At 43.8% G+C, this 25,915-nt stretch overlaps 1 protein-coding gene and 1 long non-coding RNA gene across 5 annotated transcripts in view; one reads left to right on the plus strand and one right to left on the minus strand.

The window, feature by feature from the left end:
* Positions 1 to 25,915, minus strand: part of PGM5 (phosphoglucomutase 5) — a 149,645-nt gene that overhangs the window by 57,435 nt on the left and 66,295 nt on the right. For all 4 annotated transcript variants that reach the window (XM_053292968.1, XM_053292967.1, XM_053292966.1 and 1 more), the window contains exons 9-10: positions 25,313 to 25,496; positions 23,805 to 23,939 (exon numbers count right to left, since the gene is read on the minus strand). In XM_053292968.1, coding sequence (XP_053148943.1) covers positions 23,805 to 23,939; positions 25,313 to 25,496 — 319 coding nt within the window. The remainder of the gene's footprint in view (positions 1 to 23,804; positions 23,940 to 25,312; positions 25,497 to 25,915) is intronic.
* Positions 619 to 24,107, plus strand: LOC128343609 (uncharacterized). The gene is made up of 2 exons (XR_008315607.1): positions 619 to 725; positions 23,831 to 24,107. It is a non-coding gene; the product is annotated as an uncharacterized LOC128343609 (long non-coding RNA).

The following is a 25,915-nucleotide window of genomic DNA, read 5'->3' on the forward strand; positions in this document are numbered from 1 at the left end:
AAGCGCGGTAGCAGTGGGGCTGGGCGAGAAGGCTACTGCACAGACAGCCGCTTCCACCCGGCCTTTCATGCTGTGCTTGTGCTGTAATGAGCCGCGGACGGCACACACACAGGGCTCAGGCAAGGGAAGAGGAGCGTGAGGCAGCAGCAACCAACAGGAGCCGTGACCAATTTGAGCTGAGCAGCTGCTTCTCAGGTCTTGCTCTTGCCTCCCTCCACAACGCCCACCTCTCTGGGGCAAGCATTCCTGTCTGCTTTGAGTTTTCCCACTGCCTCCCCACCAGATTCAGAGAGCTGTCCACCGACATAGATCCGCCTGCCTTCCTTTTGCAGGGTGGGGGTGGTGGGATGACAGAAGAAAGCAAAGACCAGGAGTTGAAGCAGCCGCACCCTGCGCCTCAAGGTCTGTGTTTTAAATGAACTACTGAAGATGGAGTTTTATGTGGGCACTCTGGAGTTTTTGGTGTCGGTGTGAGTTGTCCTCCCCCCGCCCTCCACCATGCTTCTGCCGTTTGTATGTGTATAAATATGCTCAGATGCCTTTCTTTCCTTGCTGTTTGTTGCCATCAACAAACAACTCTCCTCTCTCACCAGTTTTGCCAAAAGGGAGTGGAGTGGAGGAACTCTTACACCCTCATGCTGTTGTCCCGCGGTGGATCTTGCCTCTAGAAACTGACTTTGGAAGTTTCCTTGGTGAAGGAGGAGGTCGGTTGCAAGAAATCAAAGGTGCAAACAGTAGGGAGGTGAATGTGGAAAGATTGGGGGCGGGGAGAGAAGCTGTTGGGGTTGCTAATAGAAGGCAGCAGCCCAGCTCAGGCACACTTCTGCTTTTCCTGTTAAAAATACTGTCACTGTGTGTGTGTGTGTGTGTGTCTGTGTGTGTCTGTGAGAGAGAGAGAGAGAGAGAGAGAGAGAGAGAGAGAGAGAGAGAGAGAGAGAGAGAGAGAGTGTGTGTGTGTGTGTGTGTGTGTGTGTGTGTAGGGGGGTGATGCTTAATTTGCAGCAGGGGGGCTCCAATGGCCTTTAAGTCCAGGCTCCAAAATTACCTAGATGCACCACTGTCTGTACCAATTGTAGTTTCTGGACAGTGTACAAAGGCAGCCCCACACAGAGTGCATTACAGTAGTCAAGCCTGGAGGTAACCAGCATATGTACCACTGTTTTAAGAAGGTCATTTACCCCCAGAAAAGGATGTAGCTGACGTATCAGCCAAAGCTGATAAAAGCACTCCTGGCCACTGCGTCAACCTGAGAAACCAGGGAGACCTATGGGTCCAGGAGCTAGTTCTATTTTAATTGCTAGTGATCTACTGAGGCAACATGCAAAGCATAAACCTATATAACACTATTATTTCTTTGAATAAAACAACCCAATTTTGCTCTCCAGGAAAAAAAATGTATTGACAACTTTTACATAATAAAGAACTGTGGGAATTCTCAGTGCTGCTTCCCACGCACACACAAAAATATATGGTCACCAGGGATGACTTAATGAAGGAAAGAAAATAAATATCCAAACACTGTTCTTGCCAATGTTTGGATTTATATACTTGCAAGCTCTACTGAGGATATGAAGACCTTACAGCAGGAGTCAGTAGTGTTTACTCACAGCGCCATCTGCAAGACGTTAGATTTGTCTTATCTACTTTCATCTCTCTAACACACAAAATCAAACACACCCAACAGAAACATCCTATTAATTCAGTGTCGCAAAGAAGATGATGATTACAGCTTACCACTGGAACCTTGTATGTGCTTGACTATGAAGCGTTAATATTCGGCACATTCGCCTGAAAACGTTTTTCCTAGTTAAGATGAAAAGCTGCAGAGCTGCATAGTTTTGGCCAGAGACACAGTGGGAAGCTTGATCAGGCCAAGTGCAATGGTGAAATAGACCATTATTTGGGAAGGGGCTACAGTTCAGTGGTAGAAAACATGCTTTTCATGCTGAAGGTTCCAGGTTCAATCCTTGGTATCGCCAAGTAGGGCTGTAAAAGACCCCTGACTGCAGCTCCAGAGAGCTGCTCCTGAGCTGTCTACAGACAATACTATCTAAGAACAATACAATATATTGTCTATAGACAATACTGAGCTGGAGAGCCTAATGGTCTGACTCAGTATAAGACAGCTTCATGTTTTCATCATGAGATGGGGAGTGATACAGATAACTTATATTTTTATTTTAATTGTAAGTAACTAAAGCTATTCAAGATGCAGTTCCATGAACATGGCTGATGTCATTTGAAAGCGGGAAGATGTGTTGTTCTTAATTTATATGAGCCATTCTTACTCTGAAATTGTTGCTTTCAGATTAAACAACCCTCAATCTGGTTTTGAAAAAATATTTTGATGAGCTGAAAAGAAATGTCCCTTTCTACTAGGGACGTGCACAAAACATATTTTGCATTTTGTTTTGAACTCGAAACAAAATACAGACAGCGGTCAACCCAGTTGTTTCGACGGAACAAACTTCAAAATGTTTTCAGTTTTTCGGCCATAGGGAACAATGAGGAAACTTGAAACACCCCATTGTTCACCATGGGTAGCTCCTAGGGACACCAAAGGGGGTTGGATGATAGGGCATGAACACCCAACCCACAAAAGAAATGGGCAAGCCGGTAATTTTAAACTAACTTTTAACCTTTCCCCCAAATCCCCATAGGAGCCTACATAGGAAGTTGCCATATACTGAGTCAGACCATTGGTCTATCTAGCTCAGTATTGTCTTCACAGACTGGCAGCAGCTTCTCCAAGGTTGCAGGCAGGAATCTCCCTCAGCCCTATCTTGGAGAAGCCAGGGAGGGAACTTGGAACCTTCTTCTCTTCCCAGAATGGCTCCATCCCCTGAGGGGAATATCTTACAGTGCTCACACATCAAGTCTCCCATTCATATGCAACCAGGGTGGACCCTGCTTAGCTAAGGGGACAAGTTATGCTTGTTACCACAAGACCAGCATACAGGATACAGGGCTGAGGAACAGACTACTACCTGTAATCTGGGAGAAGCCTCGGTGTATTGTAGACAATACTGAGCAAGATAGACCAACTGTTTGACAAGAAACACTTGATTTGTATGATAACAAGCCAACCAAGAAGTAAGGAGACTACAAGCCAATCGGAAGCCAGTGTCAGAAAGCCAATCAGTAAGGGAGGGAAAGGCCTCCAAAAAGGTGCTCAAAATGTTTCGAATCAAAACGGGGTTGTTTTGTTCTGAGCTAGAAACAGGCCCTTTATTTAAAGGGCATTTTGTTTCAAGCTTGAGACACTTGAAATGGCCTATTTTGACATCAAAATGTTTTGCACATCCCTACTTTCTACAAATCGTAATGTTGCATCTTTAAGCACTGTTGCCATCCTGCTCACAGATGTTTCCCTGTAAAATGAGAACTACACCCTGGCTTCTAACAAGTGCCCATCACTTGTTAGAAGCCAGTGTGTAGTTTTCACTGGCCTTTGAAAAGTGTCTCAGGGACCCTATGCTTCAAGTGAGGAAAAAGCAAATCTAAGATGTAATGATCTTTTTATCCCAAAATATCAGGAACACAGTTTTAACTATGCAGTCTTTGGGTAAGATCAGAGTGATAGGTTGCTCAGGATATTGTAACATATGAGATGTAAGGGAAATGTTTATTTCATGGAGGATAGTGTAGATAGGTGCACAGCTTGCTGCTTTAAACAGCAAATTGAGTATCCACAACAGACCTACTGCTTACCTTTCCATTCAAATGGCAAGCTTGAAGGGAACCATGTTCTTTGCAATATCCATCCAGACATCATGAAAAACATTAGTACATTTTTAGCAGTGCTTTCACCCAACTGAAGAAGTCTTAGTCAATTATTCTTTGGACTTTTAACTAATTGATTAAATCTTGATACATTTTCTTATAAATTTTTTGAAGTGAATCTTTTGTTTTTAGATTATGCAAACTTGTAACCACAGCAGGTACCATCCTAGGAGAGGCATTCCCTTCTGTGTGGAAGATGGTGGGAGGGGAATGCCTCTTCTAAATGGTGGTTTCTTTTCTTCTCCTATTGTTTTTCCTCTAAGATGACACCTATTGCCCACAATTTTTGCTAAGTACTTGCATTAAAAATAGTTAAACATGTTTTTAAAATCTACTTTTTAAATCAAAAGGTTTTAAAATCAATTAATCAAACTTACTAATCTACTTAATACAGTCCTCAAGTTTCTTAACTAAAGAGCAGCTGTTCCCGGGAAAAGAATGTTATAGACATGTTCTGCAAAATCAATTTAAATTCTAGTATTTCAACTGTATGGAACAGTTTATAAACAGGTGATTAGATGAGGTTGTATAATAAAATATAGCTAAAAACAGTTCAGGCATTGATTCAAAATATATTATAATCATTTTATTATCCTCATATATTTTTCTCCCAGATTAAATTTGGAACACCCTGATACAATCAAGTTTAGCAGAGTAATGGTTTGGCTTGATAAGAAAATGTATACATTGTCATAATTTCATTTTAAGTCCAAGGTTCTACTTATTATAATTATGTATAATAAAAGATATGCAAAGGCTGTGGCAAAGGGGGACTCATTTTCAGATAATTAGTAGCTGCTAGCAGATAGCTTCCTTCACCCCCTCGCGCTATTGGAAAACTCTGGCTTCACACAAGAACACAGTAACATAGATAGGCACTTGGTGTCATACAGGAAGCTGGCATCTGCTTCTATCCAGCAGCAGTGTCATGCATTCCTTATTCTCTCTCTCTCTCTCTCTCTCTCTCTCTCCCTCCCTTCGCTGTCCTCTTTTGGCCTCAACATCACCATCAGAGTATTAGAGCTTTCACTCCCTCACAACCCAATCCATCCATCTTCACCCCATTCCATCTTCTGCAGATGCTTAGAAACGACCACTGGTTTTTATAGCTGCTGCCCAGGTAGAGTAGAATGGCACCACCATATCCCTGTTGTTTAAAAGGGTCTTGCCCGGTTTTCTAAGCGCTGACTCCGATGGCACTGGAGGACCTCTGCCCGGGTGGCAGATCCTCAATGAACAATTCAGAGTCCGTTAATGAAGGCAGGACTGTGTCCTTGGGTCATGGTGAGGTACTGGCCTGGTTCCCTTGGTTCTTCTGGTGTGTGTGTGTGTCCCAGAGGCACAGAGACACCTGAGGTATGGGCCATAGCATCTCCCTACCTTGTCTCATCCTCTGAAAAGTCTGCCTAATCCCTGAGTGGTGGGCATCCCAGATTCGGGATCAGCATCAGGTGAGTTTCGGGACTAATTTTAGATAGATTTGTTTCCTGCACAGATAACATAGCTTACCTTTGAATTTTGACCAGGTGATTTCGTTTATCAGAGAGAATTATTATTTCCTCGCTGATAGAAGTGAACTTGGATCATCCCAAGCTGCTGATCACAGAAGTGCCTGCCATCACGGTTTTGGCAATGAATGCTAAAACCATGCATTCCTTCTCCTTTCAGACCAGAAATAACTTCCAGTGTTGCTAGGTTTTGTGTTGCAGCCAGTAGTGTTTGACAAGAGTTAACTAAACATCTTAATTAGATGTGGGCCCTGAGGTTGCTAGTATTCCTAAAGGATTTATGCTAGATTTGCTTGTTTGTATCTTCATTCTTCCAACTTATTGTCTTTTCAGCTGGACAATGACCATAATAACGTATATCTATCTATCTCCAACAGTCTCTTTACAGATTTTTTATTGACAGGTAAGCTATTCTGCACTGACATTTTTGTATTGCTCTCTGAACAGAGTTAAATATTTAGGAAAATGGAGGTGTTCAAACATTTTATGCAGAGCAAAAGCCCTGGAATTTCAAAACTGACCAGATCTTTAAAATAATGAGATCTGAGGACATTATAAGAACACCTTACAAATAATATATTGCATTCCTTTTAGAAACAGGATTGCAAACTTTTTTTATTGCTCCTGCAGACAGGATTGCCAACATTTTTTACTGCTCCGGCTCCTCTGTCTTTACAGAAGACTGCAGAAATTAGAGTTGAAGCTGTTCTTGGCATAGTGATAAAACAATGAAGAAATCTGGCTCATTTCAGTTTATTGGGTGGCTATTAAAAGGAGTAGGGCTAGTTTAAAAAAAAAAAAAGGCTGCCAGCCCTAACTGTAGAGTATGTTAAACAGGCACAATAAAATCAAATGCATGTTACTACTCCTTTGTTCAGTTCTTTGCCACCAATGTGTTCATTTGCCTCTTGTCAGGCCAGCTTATCCTGAGGGCTAGCACTGCCCTGTTGCCCCTTTGCCTATTTTTAGGTGAAAACATTTTGCTTATACTGCTGGCTTTATCATGTCAGCCACTCCACATGTGGAGAGAGTGGGCTTAAGCGGAGAGAGGCAGGGATGCTTAAATGGCTTTACTCAAATACAAGAGGTTAGAATAGAGGGGAGAAACGGTTTCAGGTTTTACAAACATACACATTAATAAAAAGAATACAAGATATACATGGATTAAAGAACTCTAACCTAGCCTATGTTCTCAGTCGACTGTTTACCAGAGCCCCAGCTCAACTAACACTCCTGACAGTTGGCCCCTCTAAAATTCCAAAATTAGAATGGCAAACTTCTAAACCAATGAGAGGCCAGAGATTTCCCCTCAGGCAAGAGACTGATCCCCCCCAGCTGAACATTTCAAGGTATACTAAATCTGCTGCTATAGTCCCACCTTGTCTTAATTAGATGGGTCAAAATGTCTAATTCAGAATTTCACGTTGTCAGAACATTCCCTATTGTTTTCTAATTCATCTCACAATGTTTTAGAAAATAAATCTTCTGAAAAAGCATCATCTCTGTTGCCAGAGGTTTGTTAGACAGGAAATAGGTCCTGGCTTGTGTGTGTGTTTAACAAGCTGCGAAGCTATTCAAAATGCACTGCATGCCCCCTCAGATATGTCCAGAGTGGAAATCAGCAGTTAGTCCTGTCTCTTCCCATGACACAATTCCTTTTGATTTAGGCCCTGCCTATGCTGAAAGCAAATCTGCCCACCAGTATGTTTAAACACAAGTTATGACCATTTTCTGTTATAGTAAAAACTGCACCAAGTACTGTCAACAGCCATTTATTCTCTGATGTTACTTGTATGTAGGGACGTAGGGATGTGCACAAACCAAGGTTCATGCACTGGTTTGGCACCGGGTGGAGGGGAGTGGCGAGTGGGATCTTTAAAAAAAAGAGGAGAGTTGGTCCTTACCTGTTCACGGCCTCATGCAGCTTCCTGCTGCAGCGGTGCTCGTCCCAAGAATCCATGCACAGCGCCAGACGGCACCATTTGCATGGTCAACAACACATGCTGACCACGCAAATGGCACTACCATTTGCAGGTTCTTGGGACATGAGCCACAGCAGCAGGAAGCTGCATGTGGTGGTGCATGTGGTGGCAGAGAGCAGGTAAGGGCCTGATCTTCTCTATCTTTTAAAGATCCCACTCTCTTCCTCCCTCCTCGCAGTGCCAAACCAGTGCACGAACCTCAATTTATGAACATCCCTCCTTGTATACATTGAATTCTATAACCATACATCAACTATGTGATCATCAGTAGAGAATGATTTCTCCTATATAATAGGACATCTTATCTGCACTGGCTGGCCACATAATATTATACCAAAAGGTTCAAATTCAAACCAGGGTGGTTCGATGGTTCGAATTCAAACCGAACCAGCCATCAGGTTTGAGTTGCAGGTTCGAATTTGAACCAAACTGGGGGTGGTTCAATTTGAACCAGTTTGAACTGGTTCAAACATCCAAAAGAGGGTGGGATGGTAGCTGGCGCCCATGGGTACCTGCCATCCAAACCCCAAAGCAATCAGACATTCGTACAATTTTTAATGAATTTTTGAAATGTATTATTTTTTCTCATAGGGTATAATGGGACTAGAACCAGCCCATATCCCCTATTGTGGAGCACCTAGGCACAAAAGTGGGGTGGGTGCACCCACAAAACCCCAAGGCAATCGGACACTCCTCTGATTATTGGTGGATTTTAAAAGTATTTTTGAATTCCTCATAGGGAATAATGAGGATTGCAGCAAATGTATAGCTTCATGTTGGGAGGAAAGGGGTGTCCTAGAGCAGAGTGTGGTGGGTGGTAGTGTCCAAGGGGGGCAAGGAAGCTATCAGAATTATTTGAAAGGAATTGGGCAAAAGGCTGATTTTTAAGTGATTTTTGAAGTTTATGTGTCTTTAAGGTTAGTAGTGAGAGTGGATTCATGGTTTGTCATTGAAAATCTTATATGTTACCAAGAATCTACACTCAGAAAACTTCACAAACAACAAAACCCACTACCCCATAGGTTGATAACCCATGGGTGGTTGGCACCCTCGCTCTGGGCCACCCCAGCACCCTCCAAGTGCTGTTATGGGGCTGCTGAGACCTCCATTCTTCCCTATGGAGAAAAACCTTAAAGCCACTTGTGGGGTCCTGGGGTGGCCCAGAGTGAGTGGTGGTGTAGTGCACAGAGGGTGCTAAACACGCCCATGGGTTGCTAACCCATGGGGTACTGGGTTTTGTTGTTTGTGAAGTGTTCTGAGTGTAGATTCTTTGGTAGCATATAAGATTTTCAATGATAAACCATGAATCCACTCTCATTGCTAACATTAAAGACACATAAACTTCAAAAGGCACTTAAAAATCAGCCCTTTGCCCAATTCCTTCCAAATAATTCTGATAGATTCCTTGCCCCCCTTGGGCACTACCACCCACCACACTCTGCTGTAGGCCACCCCTTTCCTCCCAACATGAAACTATACATTTGCTGCAATCCTCATTATTCCCTATGAGAAATTCAAAAATACTTTTAAAATCCACCAATAATCAGAGGAGTGTCCGATTGCCTTGGGGTTTTGTGGGTGGTAGGCACCCCTGGGTGCCTACCACCCACCCCACTTTTGTGCCCTTGGTGCTCCACAATAGGGGATATGGGCTGGTTTGGGTCCCATTATACCCTATGAGAAAAATAATTAAAAATATTTCAAATATCCATTAAAAATCATAGGGGTGTCCAAATGCTTCGGGGTTTGGGTGGTTGTTGGCACCCATGGGTGCTCCACAATAAAGAATAATGGGCTGGTTCAAGTCCCATTATACCCTATGAGAAAAAAATAAAAATACATTTCAAGAATTCATAAAAAATCATACAAGTGTCCAATTGCTTTGGGGTTTGGGTGGCAGGTACCCATGGGTGCCAGCTACCACCCCACCCACTTTTGGAGGTTCAAACTAGTTCAAACCGGTTCAGATTCAAACCGAACCAGAGGGGGGTTCGAGCAAAACCGAACCACCCCCTCCTGGTTCGAACCCGGTTCCAATTCGAACCAAACCGGGCAAACTGGTTTTATGCACATTCCTACAGGAATGGTGACTCCTATCTTGTTCATGCAATGGCAGATTCCCTGTTCTCCTCCTTGCTAGAGCATGGAGGATAAAGGTGGGAGAATGGACCACAGCAGCACTAGGAAGGACTCACCATTCATGAATTACATTTGTCTGAAGCTCAAGGGAGATCAAGGTATTGCAGTGCCTGAGCAAAACACCAGCTGCTGTCCTGCCCCATGCCCCTCCTTTTCAAAACCAACCCTTGCGAGCCTTGAAGGGGGGGGCAGAGAGGAGGGGAGGTTACCAGTGGCTTCCTCTTCTCTCCTCATGCTCCTTGCAAGCTTTGCAAGGAGCATGAGGAGAGGTGCACCTTTCAAATCTTCAAGGATCTGTTTGGTCCCAAAGAGATGTTTTAATGTTGATGGGCAATAATCTGCCAACTGAAGTGACTGCCTCACTTTGCCTCATGAAAGGGCCATCCCTGCTGAAGCTCTTAGAGCAACAGAAGCCCTGCAGGGAGGAAGATCACTGACCATCTGCTTCCCAGCTAATTGCTCCTCAGAAGTGAGAGCCTGGGGTGCTGTCTGTCTGTCTGCTGCCAGCCTGCCCAGTGCCTGTGTCTGCATCTGTGGGGTTATGGTTGCTGCTGCTGGGGGTGCTGCTCTGTGGGGAGTCTGCACAGGACTGGGGCCCAGAGTGACTCAGCACTCCCTTGGTATCACCTGCCCAGACTGACCATCTCTGGACCTATAAAGGGACTCTGCCAGCAGTGGGCCTGTCACCAGCGAGGCTGCCACCAAAGGGGCAACACTAAAGGGGATCGCTCCTTTGGGGGAGCCACTTGAGAGATAGAGAGGGTAAGGGTCAGGCTCCCTGGCCTAGGGTTTTATTTGTATGTGTTAGTGGTGGGTGGGCTTTTATATTGTGGCTTCTGTTTTAAGTAAGTAATGGGTGGGATTATTTTATAAAGTGTCTGGGTTTATCTGGAGATGGGGAGACAGGTGGCATATCCACTGATAATGGGACAGCTATTTCAGTGGTGGTGGGGAACAGAAGAAGTATCGTTGGCAGGTCAGTAGGCCGTTACAAGGGAAGGAAAATCAGAAATCTAATAGCTGTTTCCCCTTCCTTCTGTCATGCCAGCTCTTTGACCTTGGGGAGCAGTGCCAACTATCCATAGAGCATCACTTTGTTCCTGTGTAATGCCAGGCCGGTCCAGAATAAATCAGAAACTGTCCATGATTTGATTCTGGACGAAGGGGCTGACCTGGTATGTATCACAGAAACTTGGTTCCGGGAGGCTGGTGGTCTAGTCTGGTCCCAGCTTCTCCCTCCAGGGTACTCTGTTGAGGAGCAGGTGTGAGGATGTGGGCGAGGAGAGGGAGTGTCTGTGGTCCATAAGAATAACATCTCCTTTACTAGGATCCCTTTTGACCATATTGAATGTGTGTACTTGAGTTTGGGGACCAGGAATAGACTGGGACTTCTGTTGGTGTACCGATCATCCCACTGCCCAACAGTCTCTAACTGAGCTTATGGACTTGGTATCAGTCTTGGTGTTGGAGTCCCCCAGGCTGTTGCTGGTGGGGGACTTCAGTGTTCACTTTGGGATCAATTTGTCTGGAGCAGCTCATGAGTCCATAGTGGCCATGTCAACTATGGATCTATCCCAAGTCATCTCGGGACCTATGCATGTTGCTGGTCACATGCTTGATCTGGTCTTTCACTCTGATCAGGGTGGTGTTCTGTGGGTGTGGACTCCCTTGACTTCCCCATTGTCATGGACGGACCACCATCTCGTTAGAATGGGACTCACAATCATGTCCAGGGTGGTGGACATGGATTGCTCCTAAGTGTCCTCCCAAACAATCCGCTTCAAAGTTGGCCCCCTGGTATACGGAAGGACTACAGGGGCTGAAGCAGCAAGGTAAACAAACTACTGGAGCGCAAGTGGAGCAGGACTCAACTCCAACAGATTACAACATAGAGCGCATTTGAAGACCTATGGTCAGACAATATGTGCAGCAAAGAAGCATTTGTTTTCTGCCCATATTGCATCCGCAAGCTCACGTCCAGCGGTGGTGAGAAAACTAGTCCGTGCCCCTCTTCCCTTGAATCAGAATCTGGAACTATCGATTACCCGCTGTGATGTTTTTAATGAGTTCTTTGTGAATAAAATATCTTGTATTCAGGCAGACTTAGATTCAGATCCCATAATTTCACCCTGATGCAGGGTTATCCAGCAACACCTCTTATATGGTTAGGCTGGATCCGTTTCAGTTTGACTCGTGAAGATGTGGACAAGCTATTTTGGAGGAGATCTCAGCATTCCAATGCTAACAGCTTTCAGTTTTGCCTCGAAGAATTTTTTAAAATGTCTGATACTCCAGCAATTACTTATTTCTTACTTTAATCTTGAACTCTAAACTATTTGTAGCTTTCGTCCGAGATCATTATGGGTTTTTTGTTTGTTTGTTTTTTCCATTTTAAACTCTTTGTGAACCCCCCCACCCCACCCCACCTCGAACTTCTCGGCAGAGAAGAACTTGCAATGGAGAAGTGGAATGGAGAAGAGGATAAACTTGGAGAGAAGAATGGCTTCTTCTTTCTCTCTCTCTTTTGACTTTATTTTTTCATTTCATTGTTTTGCAAAGCCACAAGTCTAACCAGGATATGTATGTCTTACAAAGCCCTGCGTGGAAAAATTCTGCTTACCTGCTTGCTGTGAGGATTCCACACTAGAAGATTTTGCTTTGAACTAATAGTTCCATTTACAATTCCTTCTGTTTGCACGGATGACAAAGTGTTTTAAGGCTGAACAATCATCTTTTTGCCATTAATTATCTAAGCCCTGACTGGGGAAATGAAAGTGTTGGAAAAAGAGTTTACCTCTTATGTCAAGACCCTGACTTTATCTTGAAGAATTCCCATATATATTACTTGGTTGAGCTGGAGCGGTGAAGATGTATTATTCCTCATTACTCTAATTCCTCATTACTTTCACTTTTACATAATGTTGATCTTGCTAAAGAAAGGCTGGGCTAACCAGTATGGGGAGAGACTGTTAAGATGTGTTTCACTTTGAGAAAAATTCAGAAGATTCTATCAGAATGGACCTGAAAGCTTTAATTTTATTTGAAAGTTTACTTGCTTCAATTGTTTACCTTGTGTGGGTGTATTACTAGAACTATTTGGCTTTGTGAACTACAACTATGGTGAGGTTCTACGTGGATTGATCTCAACTGGAGTGATTTCTCTTTGAAGAAACTTGATAACCGTTTGTCTCAGCCACAGAAGTTATAGTTCCGGCTTGCTTAGTCTCTCCCCTATGAGAGAATGTCCTTGGACATTGTTTCTAAGATTTCAAATTAACCCTTTGTGATGTGAGTGGGAAGATTCTCAAAGCCTCAAAGATCTTAATGCTGGCTTCTCCCTTTTTTCTATGATGTTTCTCTCCTTTTCCTTGGTTCCGAGAAATGTGATTAACTCAAGGTCTATCGACCTATCGAAAGGTTCTAACTTTGAGTATAAATACATATTATACCTCTTTAATTGGCTCTTCAATGTATTCCCTGTGCTTAATTTTTTCTACATCAAATATTATTTAGGGAGTTCCACATAGGGCTTAATAATGAAATAACCTCAATATTCAGAGTCTTAACCTAAAGAACTAATACATGTCATCAGAAAAGAAACGAAACTGAATTATATGTGATCATTTAGGGTTTTACTTTAGGATTGTAACTTTGAGTATAGCTTAATATTAAGCCTTATTACTTAGTCTTTGAAGGTATTCCCTGTGTTAACTGCCTTTCGTATTTCAACCATCAATATTTAGGGAGTTCTAAATAAGGTCTAACTTGGGTAATAATCTAATCAGGAACTAAGTGGCATTATGAACCCGATGGTTTCAAAGACCTAAGGACATGTCACATATCTGCTTTGGGTTTTCTTTTGTTTTCTTGTTTTCTAAGGAAGAAATGAGAATGCATAGGGATTGGAGGATTCAGGGAAGAACTGAGAATATTCTTGCAAACTTAATTCTTAGAAGCAAATTGACATAATAGCACAAATAATTTTAAACATATGGAACAAATTACCAGCTATACTCTATTATATGACATTTTAGTTCTGAAAGGATACGAATGACAAGCAGCTGAAGATTATGCTGTTTCTCTTTTTAGCTCCAGTTCATTATTCCCTCTTTCCTCCCCTATGGGCTTTTAAAATTACCTGTTATGAATACTTTATAGTAACACTTTGAGAAGCTTAGCTGGATGCAAACAATTGGAAGTAAACTGCGAAAGATTAGATCTATGTATAGAGGGGATATTTCACTGCAATAGTTCGACAGCTTATGCCACCAGCTGTAGGTTATAAAGGCCAGTCAAGGCTGAATTTAGTCTCCCTCCATTTATCTCTCTGGCTTGTTTGTTTGTTTTTCATTACATGTGGAGAGGGATTGTTAGAGGTTTAGCTGATCTTTGTTAATTATTTAACTATGGTTTTTGAATACCAGTCTGCAACAAGATGGGATATTTATATGTTGGTGGACACATGGCCTTGTATTTACAACACGGATACTACTTTTGTCATGGCAGGATTCGTACTTTCAATTCTTGTTTTCTTCTCTGTTGAATATTCTCATTGGAAATCATTTTGTATATACAGTTGTCTAATAATTAATTGAATTCAGGGGGAGTGTTCCGTGAGAGTTTTAAATTCTATCCTCTCTGACGATTAGATTTATAGATGAGCCCATAGACACCAATAGGTTTTTTCCGTACTGCTGTTTTTTGAACTTCCCATGGATTCTACAGGAGGTAGCTGAATTGTCTTTGGAGGAGAGAGCCAGTATGAAGGGACTCTTTCCTCTAGAATACAGAATTTAACCACCAATATTTAACAACATTTCTTGAGCTTGAGGTGTGGAGCTCAGACCACAGAGTATTGGGGATGTCTGGCTCTGCGCTTGAATTATTTGCATTATTTCTATTTTGTACATTATAGTTGGGTTGGTTCCCTTCTCCTTAGATTACCTGACAGTAGGATGATCAACCAGGTTGGGGCTGTCCCCCCCCGCCTTTCCCCCCTTTAGGGTTAGGATTCAAGATTCTTTTATTGATAGCTACTGAAACCCAGTTAAGGACTTTCCTTCAATTCTATTGTATTTTTCTTCTGTCTTGGTTTTAATGGATAAGACTTTGTATGTTAACTTGTTTGGTTTTGTTGGATTCTCAGAGATGTTTCCACTTATAACACTAACAAGTAAATTTTAGCCCGTTGATTAACGGGCGCTAGGAAGGGAAGGGGCCCATATTCGCCCTCCCGCCCGGCTCCGGCGCCGCCAGGCCTCGGCCAGCTTCCCCTGCCGCTTCTCCCCCCCGCCCGGCTTCAGGCCCCAAATTCTCCCTCCCGCCCGGCTCCGGCATGGCGGCGGCGCCGGGCCTGGGCGGCGGCTCTACCGCCGCCTTGGCTGGCTTCCCCCACCGCCTCTTCCCCCCTCAATCAGCGGCCGGGCGGACTCTGGGGGCGCCACTGCCGGCCTCCGCAGCCAGGCCGGGCCATTCGCGATCGGCTCTGTGCCGCCGGCCACCACCGGCCTCTACTCTGTCTTTTTTGGCCGAGGCGGCGGCTCTGCCGCCGCCTCGGCCAGTTTCCCCCGCCGCACACCCGGTCTTTTCAGGGCGGCCGCTTCTGGCCGCCCAAGATGGCCGCCGGTCGTGTCTCCCTTGCACTGTTCTGGGCATGCGCTTCGCGCATGCCCAGTACAGGCCAGGGAGGCACGAACACACGCCTTGGTGTCCGTCCATGGACGGACACCAAGGCTTTTATTATAGAGGATAAAAGCATTAAAAAAAGATGTGGACAAGCTGCTTGGAATGGTACAGCCTACCACCTGTTCTCTTGATTTTTGTCTGACTTGGCTTATATTATAAGCTGGAGGGTTGTTGTAGAAGGCCTGTTAGAGGTTATAAATGCTTCTCTGAGGGAGGTCAGGATGCCTCATCTCAAGGAGGCTATTATTAGACCTCTTCTGAAGAAGCCTGCATTGGATCCCTCAAAGTTGAGCAACTACAAACCTGTCTCCAAATGTAGGTGGCTTGGCAAGGTAATTGAGAGGGTGGTTTGCCTCCCAGCTCCAGGCGGTCTTGGAGGAAACTGATTATCTAGATCCATTTTAAACTGGCTTTCTGGTGGGCTATGGGGTGGAGACTGTCTTGGTCGGCCTGATGGATGATCTCCAATTTGGAATCAACAGAGGGAGTGTGACTCTGTTGGTCCTTTTGGATCTCTCGGCTGCTTTCGACACTATTGGCCATAGTATCCTTCTGGAGCTTCTGAGGGGGTTGGGGGTGGGAGGCACTGCTTTGAGGTGGTTCCACTCCTACTTCTCGGGCAGAGGAACTTCTGTATGGTGTCCCTCAGGGCTCCATATTGTCTCCGATGTTTAACATCTACATGAAACCACTGAGGGAGATCATCAGGAGATTTGGTGCAGCGTTTTATCAGTATGCTGATGACACCCAAATATATTTCTCTATGTCAGCATTATCGGGAGAAGGCATGACCTCCCTAAATGCCTGCCTGGAGATTGTAATGGGGTGGATGAAGGATAACAAACTGAGGCTGACTCCAGATAAGAGGGAGGTACTTAGTGTGGGGGGAGGGACTTGGGAGATGGTTTTGATCTCCCTGTTCTGAATGGGCTCACACTTCCCCAGAAGGAACAGGTATGCAGTCTGGGGGTGCTTCTGGATCCAAACCTCTCTCTAGTGTATTATCAGATTTGGCTGATATGCCAGCTGCGTCTGTTTCTTGAGATAAACAACCTCAGAACAGTAGTACATATGCTAGTAACTTCGAGACTTGACTACTGAAATGTGCTCTGTGTGGGGGCTGCCTTTGTACATAGTCCAGAAACTGCAGCTGGTGCAGAATGCGGCAGCCAGGTTGGTCTCTGGGTCATCTCGGACAGACCACATTACGTCTGTATTGAAAGAACTATACTGGCTGCCGATAAGTTTCTGGGCAAAATACAAGGTGCTGGTTAGAACCTATAAAGCCCTAAACAGCCTAGGCCCAGGGTATTTAAGATAACATCTTCTTTGCCGTGATCCTCAACGGCCAATAAGATCATCCAGAGAGGTTTGTCTACAGTTGCCACTGGCCCATCTGGTGGCTACTCAGGGACAGGCCTTCTCCGCCACTGTCTTGAGGCTTTGGAATGTGCTCCCTGTTGGAATAAGAGCCTCCCCAATTCTGACAACTTTTAAAAGGTTAGTCAAGACACATATGTTCACCCAGGCTTTTAATTAGATTTACAATTTTAATAATTAAACTTTTTAACACATTTACATTTTAGATTGCATTAATGTTTTAATTTTATTTTAATGGTATTTTTATTGTAAACTACCCAGAGACATGAGTTTTGGGCAGTATAGAAATGTATTAAATAAATAAATAAATAAATAACAGACGCTATCTCTAGGTCAGGAGCAGGCAACCCTGATTACAAGACTACATATAAGAGACCAAGTCTATGATTTGGGGATTAACAAGTATGCCTTCTCTGTGTCCAGACCTATATTCAGTGCACACTTATTCAGAAACATATCTATCACATGGCCAGTCTAAAATGAATATAACATATTTCCAAAACAAACACTACAATATTTTTAAAAATGGAAATATATTTTGAATGCTGGAAAACCATGTTAACCAATTTAGGTTTATTGCTTAAATCGAAGACTAAAAGACATTTGTATTGATTCCCCACCTCCCACCAGTTGTCAGCATTCTTTGTTAACTAGCATTTATATAGGTTTTTTTGGACGGATGTTTCATAGCTGCTTCCCTCTTAAACACAAGGCGATCTTATGTTTGTTTAACTAAACTTTATTCAGAAACAACTCCATTTTTCTCCTTCTCCCTCTTTCCTTTCAGACTCCACCCCCTGCACTCTCTACTCCCCACACTCCACCCCCTACCTCCACTGGTACAAACCTCTAATATAGATAGATAGATAGATAGAGAGATAGATAGAGAGATAGATAGAGAGATAGATAGAGAGATAGATAGAGAGATAGATAGATAGATAGATAGATAGATAGATAGAATACAATTATCATTTAACTATCAAATGTTCACAATATTCACACAATCAGTCTGCACTGAAGATCAAAGATAACTGCATTGCCATTCTACAATTAAAGCTCATCTCAGCGTCTCATCTGAAGTACTGTACAGCTTTCATCGCCCTGAAAAATTCAGATGGTGCATTGTATTCTCATCCCCTGGGAAGGATTTCTTTGGTAAAGTTTCCCACCAATCAGGGAAAATTGTAAAGCAAGTATAATACTGCAGATGTTGGCTCCACTCTGCTGAACTACACCCTCAGCCTTTAACTCCTCTTTAGAACAGATTTTGTTTATAAATACAAGAGGACTCTCAAGCAGCTTCACATTTCTTCCTTACAAGGAATCCAGAACTTGCTTGGACTTTGGCATTCATGTTTCCCAACTGTAATATTATTGTGACAAGTCACTGGGTTGCATTAGCTAAGTAATTCTCCAGACAAATTGGCTTGACAGCAAGTTATTTTAGAAATGCTGAATTTTAATGTAGATGTGTGCTAGCAAAGATGAGGAAGAAGGGAAAACATCTAGGCTTCACTTCAGCACATAAATCTTGACAGACTTGCATTTCTTTCTTTCTCTCCATGGGAAAATGCCATGTGTGTCATCATCATGTGTATTGTGCACGCTGCTAAAGTAATTCTATGAAGACTCAGCCAAGAGGACTCCCTGGTCACAACACATGTTTTATAGGCAAAAACCAAACATCTATACCAGGCCTGCACAACATGCGGCCCGGGGGCCAGATGCGGCCCGCGAGGCCTTTTTTCCTGGCCCCCGGGGCTATTTCCTCTTCCTTCCCCTGCTGCTTAACCCCCCCCAAAAAAAAAATTCCAGCCACTGCACGGCCCAGGAGATGACTGCGGGGGTGTGGGTGTTCTTCCTTACCCTCCCCCATGGCAGCAGTGGCGCGCAGCAGCAGAAACCAGAGCGACACTCGGGTCTGCTATTTGGCCCGGTGTTGCTTCCCAACTGCGAGGTGCGTCTGCGCAGTTAAGTCTCTCTCTCCCCCCCCACCCAAGACTGCTCCATTCTCTCTCTCTCTCACCAAGACTGCTCCATTCTCTCTCTCTCTCTCCCGCCAAGACTGCTCCATTCATTCTCTCTCTCACACACACACACACACACACACACACACACACACACACACAAAGACTGCTCCGTTCTCTCTCTCTCTCTCTCTCTCAGGCCAAGCCTCCTGCTGCATCCTTTCCATCCTTCTTTCCCCTTCTCCCTTCTTTTCCAAAATTATGAGAAGAGGTACTCATTTTTTCCCCCTTAAAGGTGTTCCATGTTTTGTGTGATGATCTGGCAGAGGTAGAAAGGAAGAACAATGCATTTTATTATGTATTTTGTACAGGTTGTATAATATTTATATTATTAGAATGAATTTTAATTCAACTTATTTCATATTAATTTAAATCAATCTTGGCCTGCCAGAACATCAAAAGTTAAATATTGATTAAATTCATTTTTAATTCATTTCACTTTAATTCAGTTGATTGGTTGATTGATTGATTGATTGATATTAAGTGTTACTCTAATAATCAGCACCCTAGGAATTGACCTCAGCCCCCATGAACCAAGTCACGGTTGCTTTCGGCCCACCAGGTCATCTGAGTTGTGCAGGCCTGATCTATACCCATCCCAAAAGAGCCTGAAGTCTTGCCTGAAAGCTCCAAATGCTTCTTAAAAATACCAAGTGCAAACATTCTTATCATTCATTCTGGGGCACAGGGAAAGATGAAGAATAAATCCATAATATCAGCCAGCGATATACAGTCTGTGCCTTACCATGTTTACTTATAATTAAGTCCTGTTGATTTTAATCATGTTTATTTCTAAGTAAGATGGCTCAGATTTGCAGCCTTATTTGGGTAATGGAAAATAATACAGACTTCTGTGAAGGCTTAATTCAAACCAGGGATTACCTGGGCTCGGTCCTGGAGGCCTTTGCCATTTCCAGAGTTCATCCTCTACCCATGAGTCCTAACATTCAGGCACAGAGCATAAAATAGGAAAGACCCTGATCAAGGCTTAATATGAGTCTGAGTCTTCACATGCTCAGAGGCATTCTTTTATAATTCTTAAGTGCTCCCCAGCTCCCTGAAGAGTGAAAAGCCCAAAGATTTCAGAGTTTAGTTTTCTCTGGGTGATACAGCAATGAGTCATATGGTTTATTTGTAATATTTTTTTAACCACGCTTTTTAACTAGACTTGTGGTTTTCAATCATTTTAAGGTTTTCACTTCTGTTTTAATTTGTTTTATGTTGTAAATTGCCCAGAGAGGGATTATTTTTTTATTTAATAAATAAAAAATAAATATTTGTTTTATTTTCAAATATACAAATAAAGTATGCTATCAGCAACCAGTAAAATTGCTGCTCCTGCATCTGATTCCTAAAGAGAGCAACTGAATGGACCTTTGCACTCCATTCTCTCTCCACAGTTCCTTCTAGTCCCGCTCAACAATTCTCTGCCTTTGTCTCAAAATCCATACTGAAATACCTACCATTCTTCTTCTTTTGGTCAGTTCACATAACGAGGTCATTCTCATGACCGCACTGCACTTGGGAGGGTGGGTGGAGAGGCAGGCCCCTTCCAGGCTCTGCTGCTCACCCAACACACGATCAGCATCACACCGTGGTGAGTGGCAGAGCCAGAAGCCAGAGGGAAAAGTCCTCTGGCATCCCACAATGCACTGCACCCTGCTGCTGGGCACTCTTGCCACCCGGCTTTGTGCACACTCAGGCTGCAGGCAGACCGAGCGTGAAAGTGACCAGTGACCAGGGTAGAAGGGCATGCTTGCACCCTTCTAGCTCAGTAACAGCCTTGGAAAATACTTGGGCTACCCAGCGAGACACCACTGGGATTGGGCCCGATCCTGGAGCTCTGTATGAACAGCTCTAACTGGGTAGGGCTGCTTGTGTTAACAGACTCAATAGGTCACAACATTCTGACTAGATTTCCCCCCATATTTTAGAGGATTTAATTTTTAATTTATACTTTAATCTATTTAATAATCTGTTTCCCCCAGGCAGTTACCAAGGTAGAAGGGCATGAGTGCACCTTTCTACCCTGGTCCCCGGTCGAGTGCATGATCGGGCTGCCTAGGTATCATTAGGAATAGGAAGGGGATTGAAAATAAAAATGCTAATATTATAATGCCCTTATACAAATCTATGGTGTGGCAAAATTTAGAGTACTGTGTACAGTTCACAATTCTGGTCATTGTGTCTTAAGAAGAACATTGTAGAACTGGGAAAGGTGAAGAAGAGGGCAACCAAGATGATCAAGGGCCTGGAGCTCCTTCCTTATTAGGCAAGGCTACAGGCATTTTTGTCTGTAAAAGAGGCAACTACAGGGAGACATAATAGAGGTGTATAAAATTATGCATGAAGTAGAGAGAGAGGACAGAAATAAACTCTCTCTCTCTCTCTCTCTCTCTCTCTCACACACACACACACACACACACACACACACACACACACACACACACACACACCACTAGAACAAGGGGCCATCCCATGAAATTGAAGGCCAGGAAATTTAGGACCAACAAAAAGAAGTACTTTTTCACATAGCACATGATTAATCTATGGCATTCTTTGCCATGGGATGTGATGATGGCCATTTGTTGGATGGCTTTAAAAGGGGCTTAGACAAGTTCATGGAGGACAGGTCTATCAATGACTATGAGTCTGATGGGTAAAGGCCACCTCTAGCCCCAGAGGCAAGATGTGTCTAAATACCAGTTGCAGGGGACCAACAGCAGGAGAAAGGACATGCCCTTGCCTTTTGCCTGTGGACTTCTCAGAGGTATCTGATGGGCCACTGTGTGAAACAGGATGTTGGACTAGATAATCCTTGGGCCAGCTCCAGCAGGTCTGTTCTTATGTTGTCTTGTTTTGCTTGGCCTTCTGGCCTCACATTGTAAAAAGATATAACCACCCGCTTCTCCTTCTATGTAATCATGGTACATCTGTCTACTGAGTTACCACTTCATGCATCTGACAAAAGTGGGTACTGGCCCACAAAAGCATATATCACAATAAAATTGTTAGCCTTTAAGATATCACAGGATTCTTAGTCTATGGAAATAAACATAACAAACATGACTACCTACCTCTAACTTAACAAAAAAAAAAAATGGTCAGCCAGTAAGAGACAACAATATACAGGCCTAAAGTGATCTCCAGTTCAACTAAACCATTCATTCATTCAATATACCACCCATCCTAAAGTGGCTCAGAGCAGTTTACATTAAAACAAAAAACACATAATAAACAATTAAAATCAAACGACATTTAAGACAGATTAAAACTCATTAAAATTCAAACTAGCTATCACTGAAAGCCAAGCTAAAACGATGGATCTTTAAGGCTCTCCTGAAGGTCTCAGTGGGGAAGGTGTTCCACAACCCAGGTCTGACAACTGAGAAGGCCTGATCCCAGGTTGCCACCAGATGAACCCGTGACCCCCGAAGAGGGACCCCTCCTGATGATCTTAATGAGCAGTGGGGATCTTATATTTATTTATTTTATTTATTAATTCAATTTCTATAGTGCCCTTCCAAAAATGGCTCGGGGCGGTTTACACAGAGAAATAATAAATAAATAAGATGAATCCCTGCCACCAAAGGGCTCACAATCTAAAAAGAAACATAAGATAGACACTAGCAACAGTCACTGGAAGTACTGTGCTGGGGATGGATACGGCCAGTTACTCTCCCCCTGCTAAATAAAGAGAATCACCACGTTAAAAGGTGCCTCTTTGCCAAGTTAGCAGGCACTTTCTCAGGTAACCTGGACCTAAGCCAGGGCTGCTCAACTTCGGCCCTCCTGCACATGTTGGCCTACAACTCCTATAATCCCAGACAAGGCCACTGTGGCTGGGGATTATGGGAGCTGTAGTCCAAAAACAGCTGGAGAGCCAAAGTTGAGAAGTCCTGATCTAAGCCGCACAGGGCTTTGAAGGCAATAACCAGCACTTTATTCTTTGCCTGGAAACATATCTGGGCACTATCTATCTATATATTTAATTTCTCTAATTCTCTAAGATGTACTCGTGGCTAATCCCATGTGTGGCAGCTCTTGCAAGAGTTCGAAGAGCTGCCAGATAGCCACGGGTACGGGCGGGAGGGAAGAAAATGGTGGGCTGGCCAGCTGGCTGGCGTGGAAGTGTCAGAGACGGAAAGGGGAGACGATGGCGGTGGGTGGGTGGCGGGGAGGGCGGTGCACCCAATTAACTGTCCAATAGCAGCATGGCTGCCACTTGAAACACAAAAGGAAAGAGTGCCTGGTGGGCGGGTGGGGGGAGACAATGGCAGCTGGCAGGTAGGCAGTGGAGAGGGTGGCGCAGCCTTCCTCTTCAGCCCGCCTGCTGGCCAAAAAGCAGGAGAGCCCGGGCGAGGGGGGGAGGAGAGGGAAGATGTCGGCCGGCGGGTGGGCAGCGGAGAGGGCGGTGCCTCCCTCTCTGGCCCGCCTGCCAGCCAAAAGGCAGGAGCGCCCGGTGGGGGGCGGAGGAGGGGAAGGGGTGGCTGGCTGCCAAGGGGAGGTAGAACAAACTGGTGTGGGGGGGGGATGAAATGGGGCTGAAGGGGGGATGCAGGGAGAACAAGGGGCGCAGATGCTCTGCGCCAGGTCAGCTAGTATAACAATATAACACCAGATCACTGAAGAAAAGTTGTGAAAACCCAACCCAACAGACCAACTGTTTTATTTGAAAACTCAAGTGAGGGTCTCAGTGTTTGTGCTAATTACTCTATAGAATACTATTTGAATGTTTAAACAATTCCACAGACATATTATACTGCTCTCCATCTTGCCCTTTTTTCACTTGGCTGCTGATATGAAGAAATTAACTTGCTTTGTATAGGTTGTTCTTAGGCCCAATTAATTGTCCAACAGCAGCATGGCTGCCACTTGAAACACAACCAAACAAAAGCCTCTCTATGTGGCAAGTTGTCTATTTGAAACACAGCCCAGAGACATGGTGATTTTCTCAATGCCAATGCAAACTGCAAGTCATAAGGTGTTATTGGCAAGAGGAATACCTTGGCAAATGTCTAAGGGCGTGATTTCACAGAAAGGTCTCACCACATGGAACTGTCAATATATGCCCATGTTTTCAGCAGCAATTGTGCCACTATTTGTATGTACAAATGTAAACATACAGGAGTTTTTCAGATGACAGATGAACTCATTCCCTGATCCCTAGGCACAAGAAATCCAAGGAATACGAGGACATACAGGGAGAAGCTCACCTCAAATCTGCTTTCTCCTGAGAGTTCTTCCCATATACAGGTGTTTATTTTTACAAGGCTAAAAGCAGTTCTATTTGCACTTACCTGTGGCTCCTTGTTGTGTTTACCAGGGTCCTTTTCATAGCTCTCTGCATAGATCCTGAGGGTGGCTCGCACATGACTAGAAGCACTTAATCTGAAGATGAGCCTGGATGCATCTGAGAAAATTATCCTCAGCCCCTACAAAGAGAAAATACAATGTACCTGTGGCAACAGTATCCTTGAGAATAATCATGTGCTAATATTCCACCAACCAACAGTTGTTTTGCAAGAGTGCTTTTGTTTCCTTTGGGGATTTATTTAACACTATTCCATAATGATAAAAGTGGCCTGCAAGTTTGCCACCTATTCAATTGCTTTGGCTGTGCACTGATTGAAGGAGAACATGTTATCTAGAACCTGAAAAGTTATTTTTTACAAATACAAATTACAAGCCAGGATCTGCAACAAAATGTTGCACTATAGCTTCAGCCCCTAAGAGGAACGTTCTTGTTCAGTCAGCCTGAGATAAGAGCCTTGTGGTGCTGTTCATGGGTTGTTGTTTTTTTGGGGCGGGGGAGGTTGAGAAGAAAACCTTGTTTCTTTCCCAGTCTCCTGAAACTTCCCCTCATATAGTGCTAAAGGGCTTATATTTTTTTATATTATAAAGAGAGCCAGCATGGTGTAGTGGTTAGAGTGCTGGACTAGGACCGGGGAGACCCGAGTTCAAATCCCCATTCAGCCATGATACAAGCTGGGTGACTCTGGGCCAGTCACTTCTCTCTCAGCCTAACCTACTTCACAGGGTTGTTGTGAAAGAGAAACTCAGGTATGTAGTACACTGCTCTGGGCTCCTTGGAGGAAGAGTGGGATATAAATGTAATAATAATAATAATAATAAAATATTTGAGGCTCACTGCCAGCCCTCAACCTGAGCATATTATTGCTATATGTTGAGTGGGAGTGGTTCTGAAGAGTGGGAAAGGGAAAAGATGCCCTTATCATTTCTTTCCTCCTGAAACATCCCTGTATAGTGCAAAGAAGGGAGCATTTTAACTTCAAAGTGCACATCCCTCACGTGCTGATCTCCTCCAGGATTCTTCCTATAAGCTTTCGGGACTTGAAAAAGTCAGCTCTCTTGCACCCTTCCCTTTTCTTTTTCAGCCAGCACCCTAACATTCAGTGGCTCATCTGCTACAATACTTGGTAGATTCAAGAACATCACAGAACTTTGCAGGCTGTTTGGGGGTCTTCTTCTACTTCTTTTCTTAAACATTTTGTTTTGAATTTTACAGACATATGTACTGCTGTGTACCTAGGGAGACTCTTGAGTATGTAGAAGGCACTACTTTGTTTTTGGGTAGATCCATTTCACTTCCAAGCCAATAAATGCTTAACTACTTGGTTCAGTATTAGAAGGCATTATTCTTATCTTTGAAAGAGAAAAAATGGGAAAGCTGGACAACTTGAACCAAGTCTTATTACAGAGTCTATTTCCCCAACCCAGGTCCTGTGTTATTTGGGTGGATGAGTGGAGTGGGGGAAACGCAGTCTTATTTATTTGCCTTTCATACCTGTCTTTTGGTCACAGTGCCATCTACGGGATCCACATATTCAAAGCTGGTTGCTTTTTGCACACTGTAGACATTGCTTCCAACAGCAAACTGTTGATTACTGAAAGACTTGTCAGTGATCAAAGCCTCCAGATCCCTCATTATGAAGTACGCTGTTCTAGGATCCAGTTTTTCATAATCAAATCTTGCAATTAAAAAAATAGAAAAAACATGTGAAATATTAATATTAACAAGTAAATGCAGGTATGAGAAGGGCAGAGTGAATGTTAATGGACTTACAAATCTGTGCCTCAGTGGTCTGCTTCTGTGACCTGGTACTAGCAGCCTTCAGGTCCTAGCTCCAGGAGGCAGGCCAGTACAGCAGCAGTCACTGCTGCTACACCCAGCGGCAGGAGCTTCCTGCCCGCAACATGATGCAGTAATGCCCCATTAGGGATCTTCAGGCATACTGCATGAGACAATCCAGGTCTGATTCCTGCTGCCCCCACCCAAGCAAGCTACCACTTGCTCTAAAAATGGGGCTGTAGTTTCATGAAAGAGCACAAGCTTTGCATGAAGACGATCCCAGGTTCAATCTCTGGCATCTCCAGATACGTCTGGGAA

Source organism: Hemicordylus capensis, chromosome 2, assembly GCF_027244095.1.
Source record: "Hemicordylus capensis ecotype Gifberg chromosome 2, rHemCap1.1.pri, whole genome shotgun sequence".
NCBI classification, from domain to species: domain Eukaryota; kingdom Metazoa; phylum Chordata; class Lepidosauria; order Squamata; family Cordylidae; genus Hemicordylus; species Hemicordylus capensis.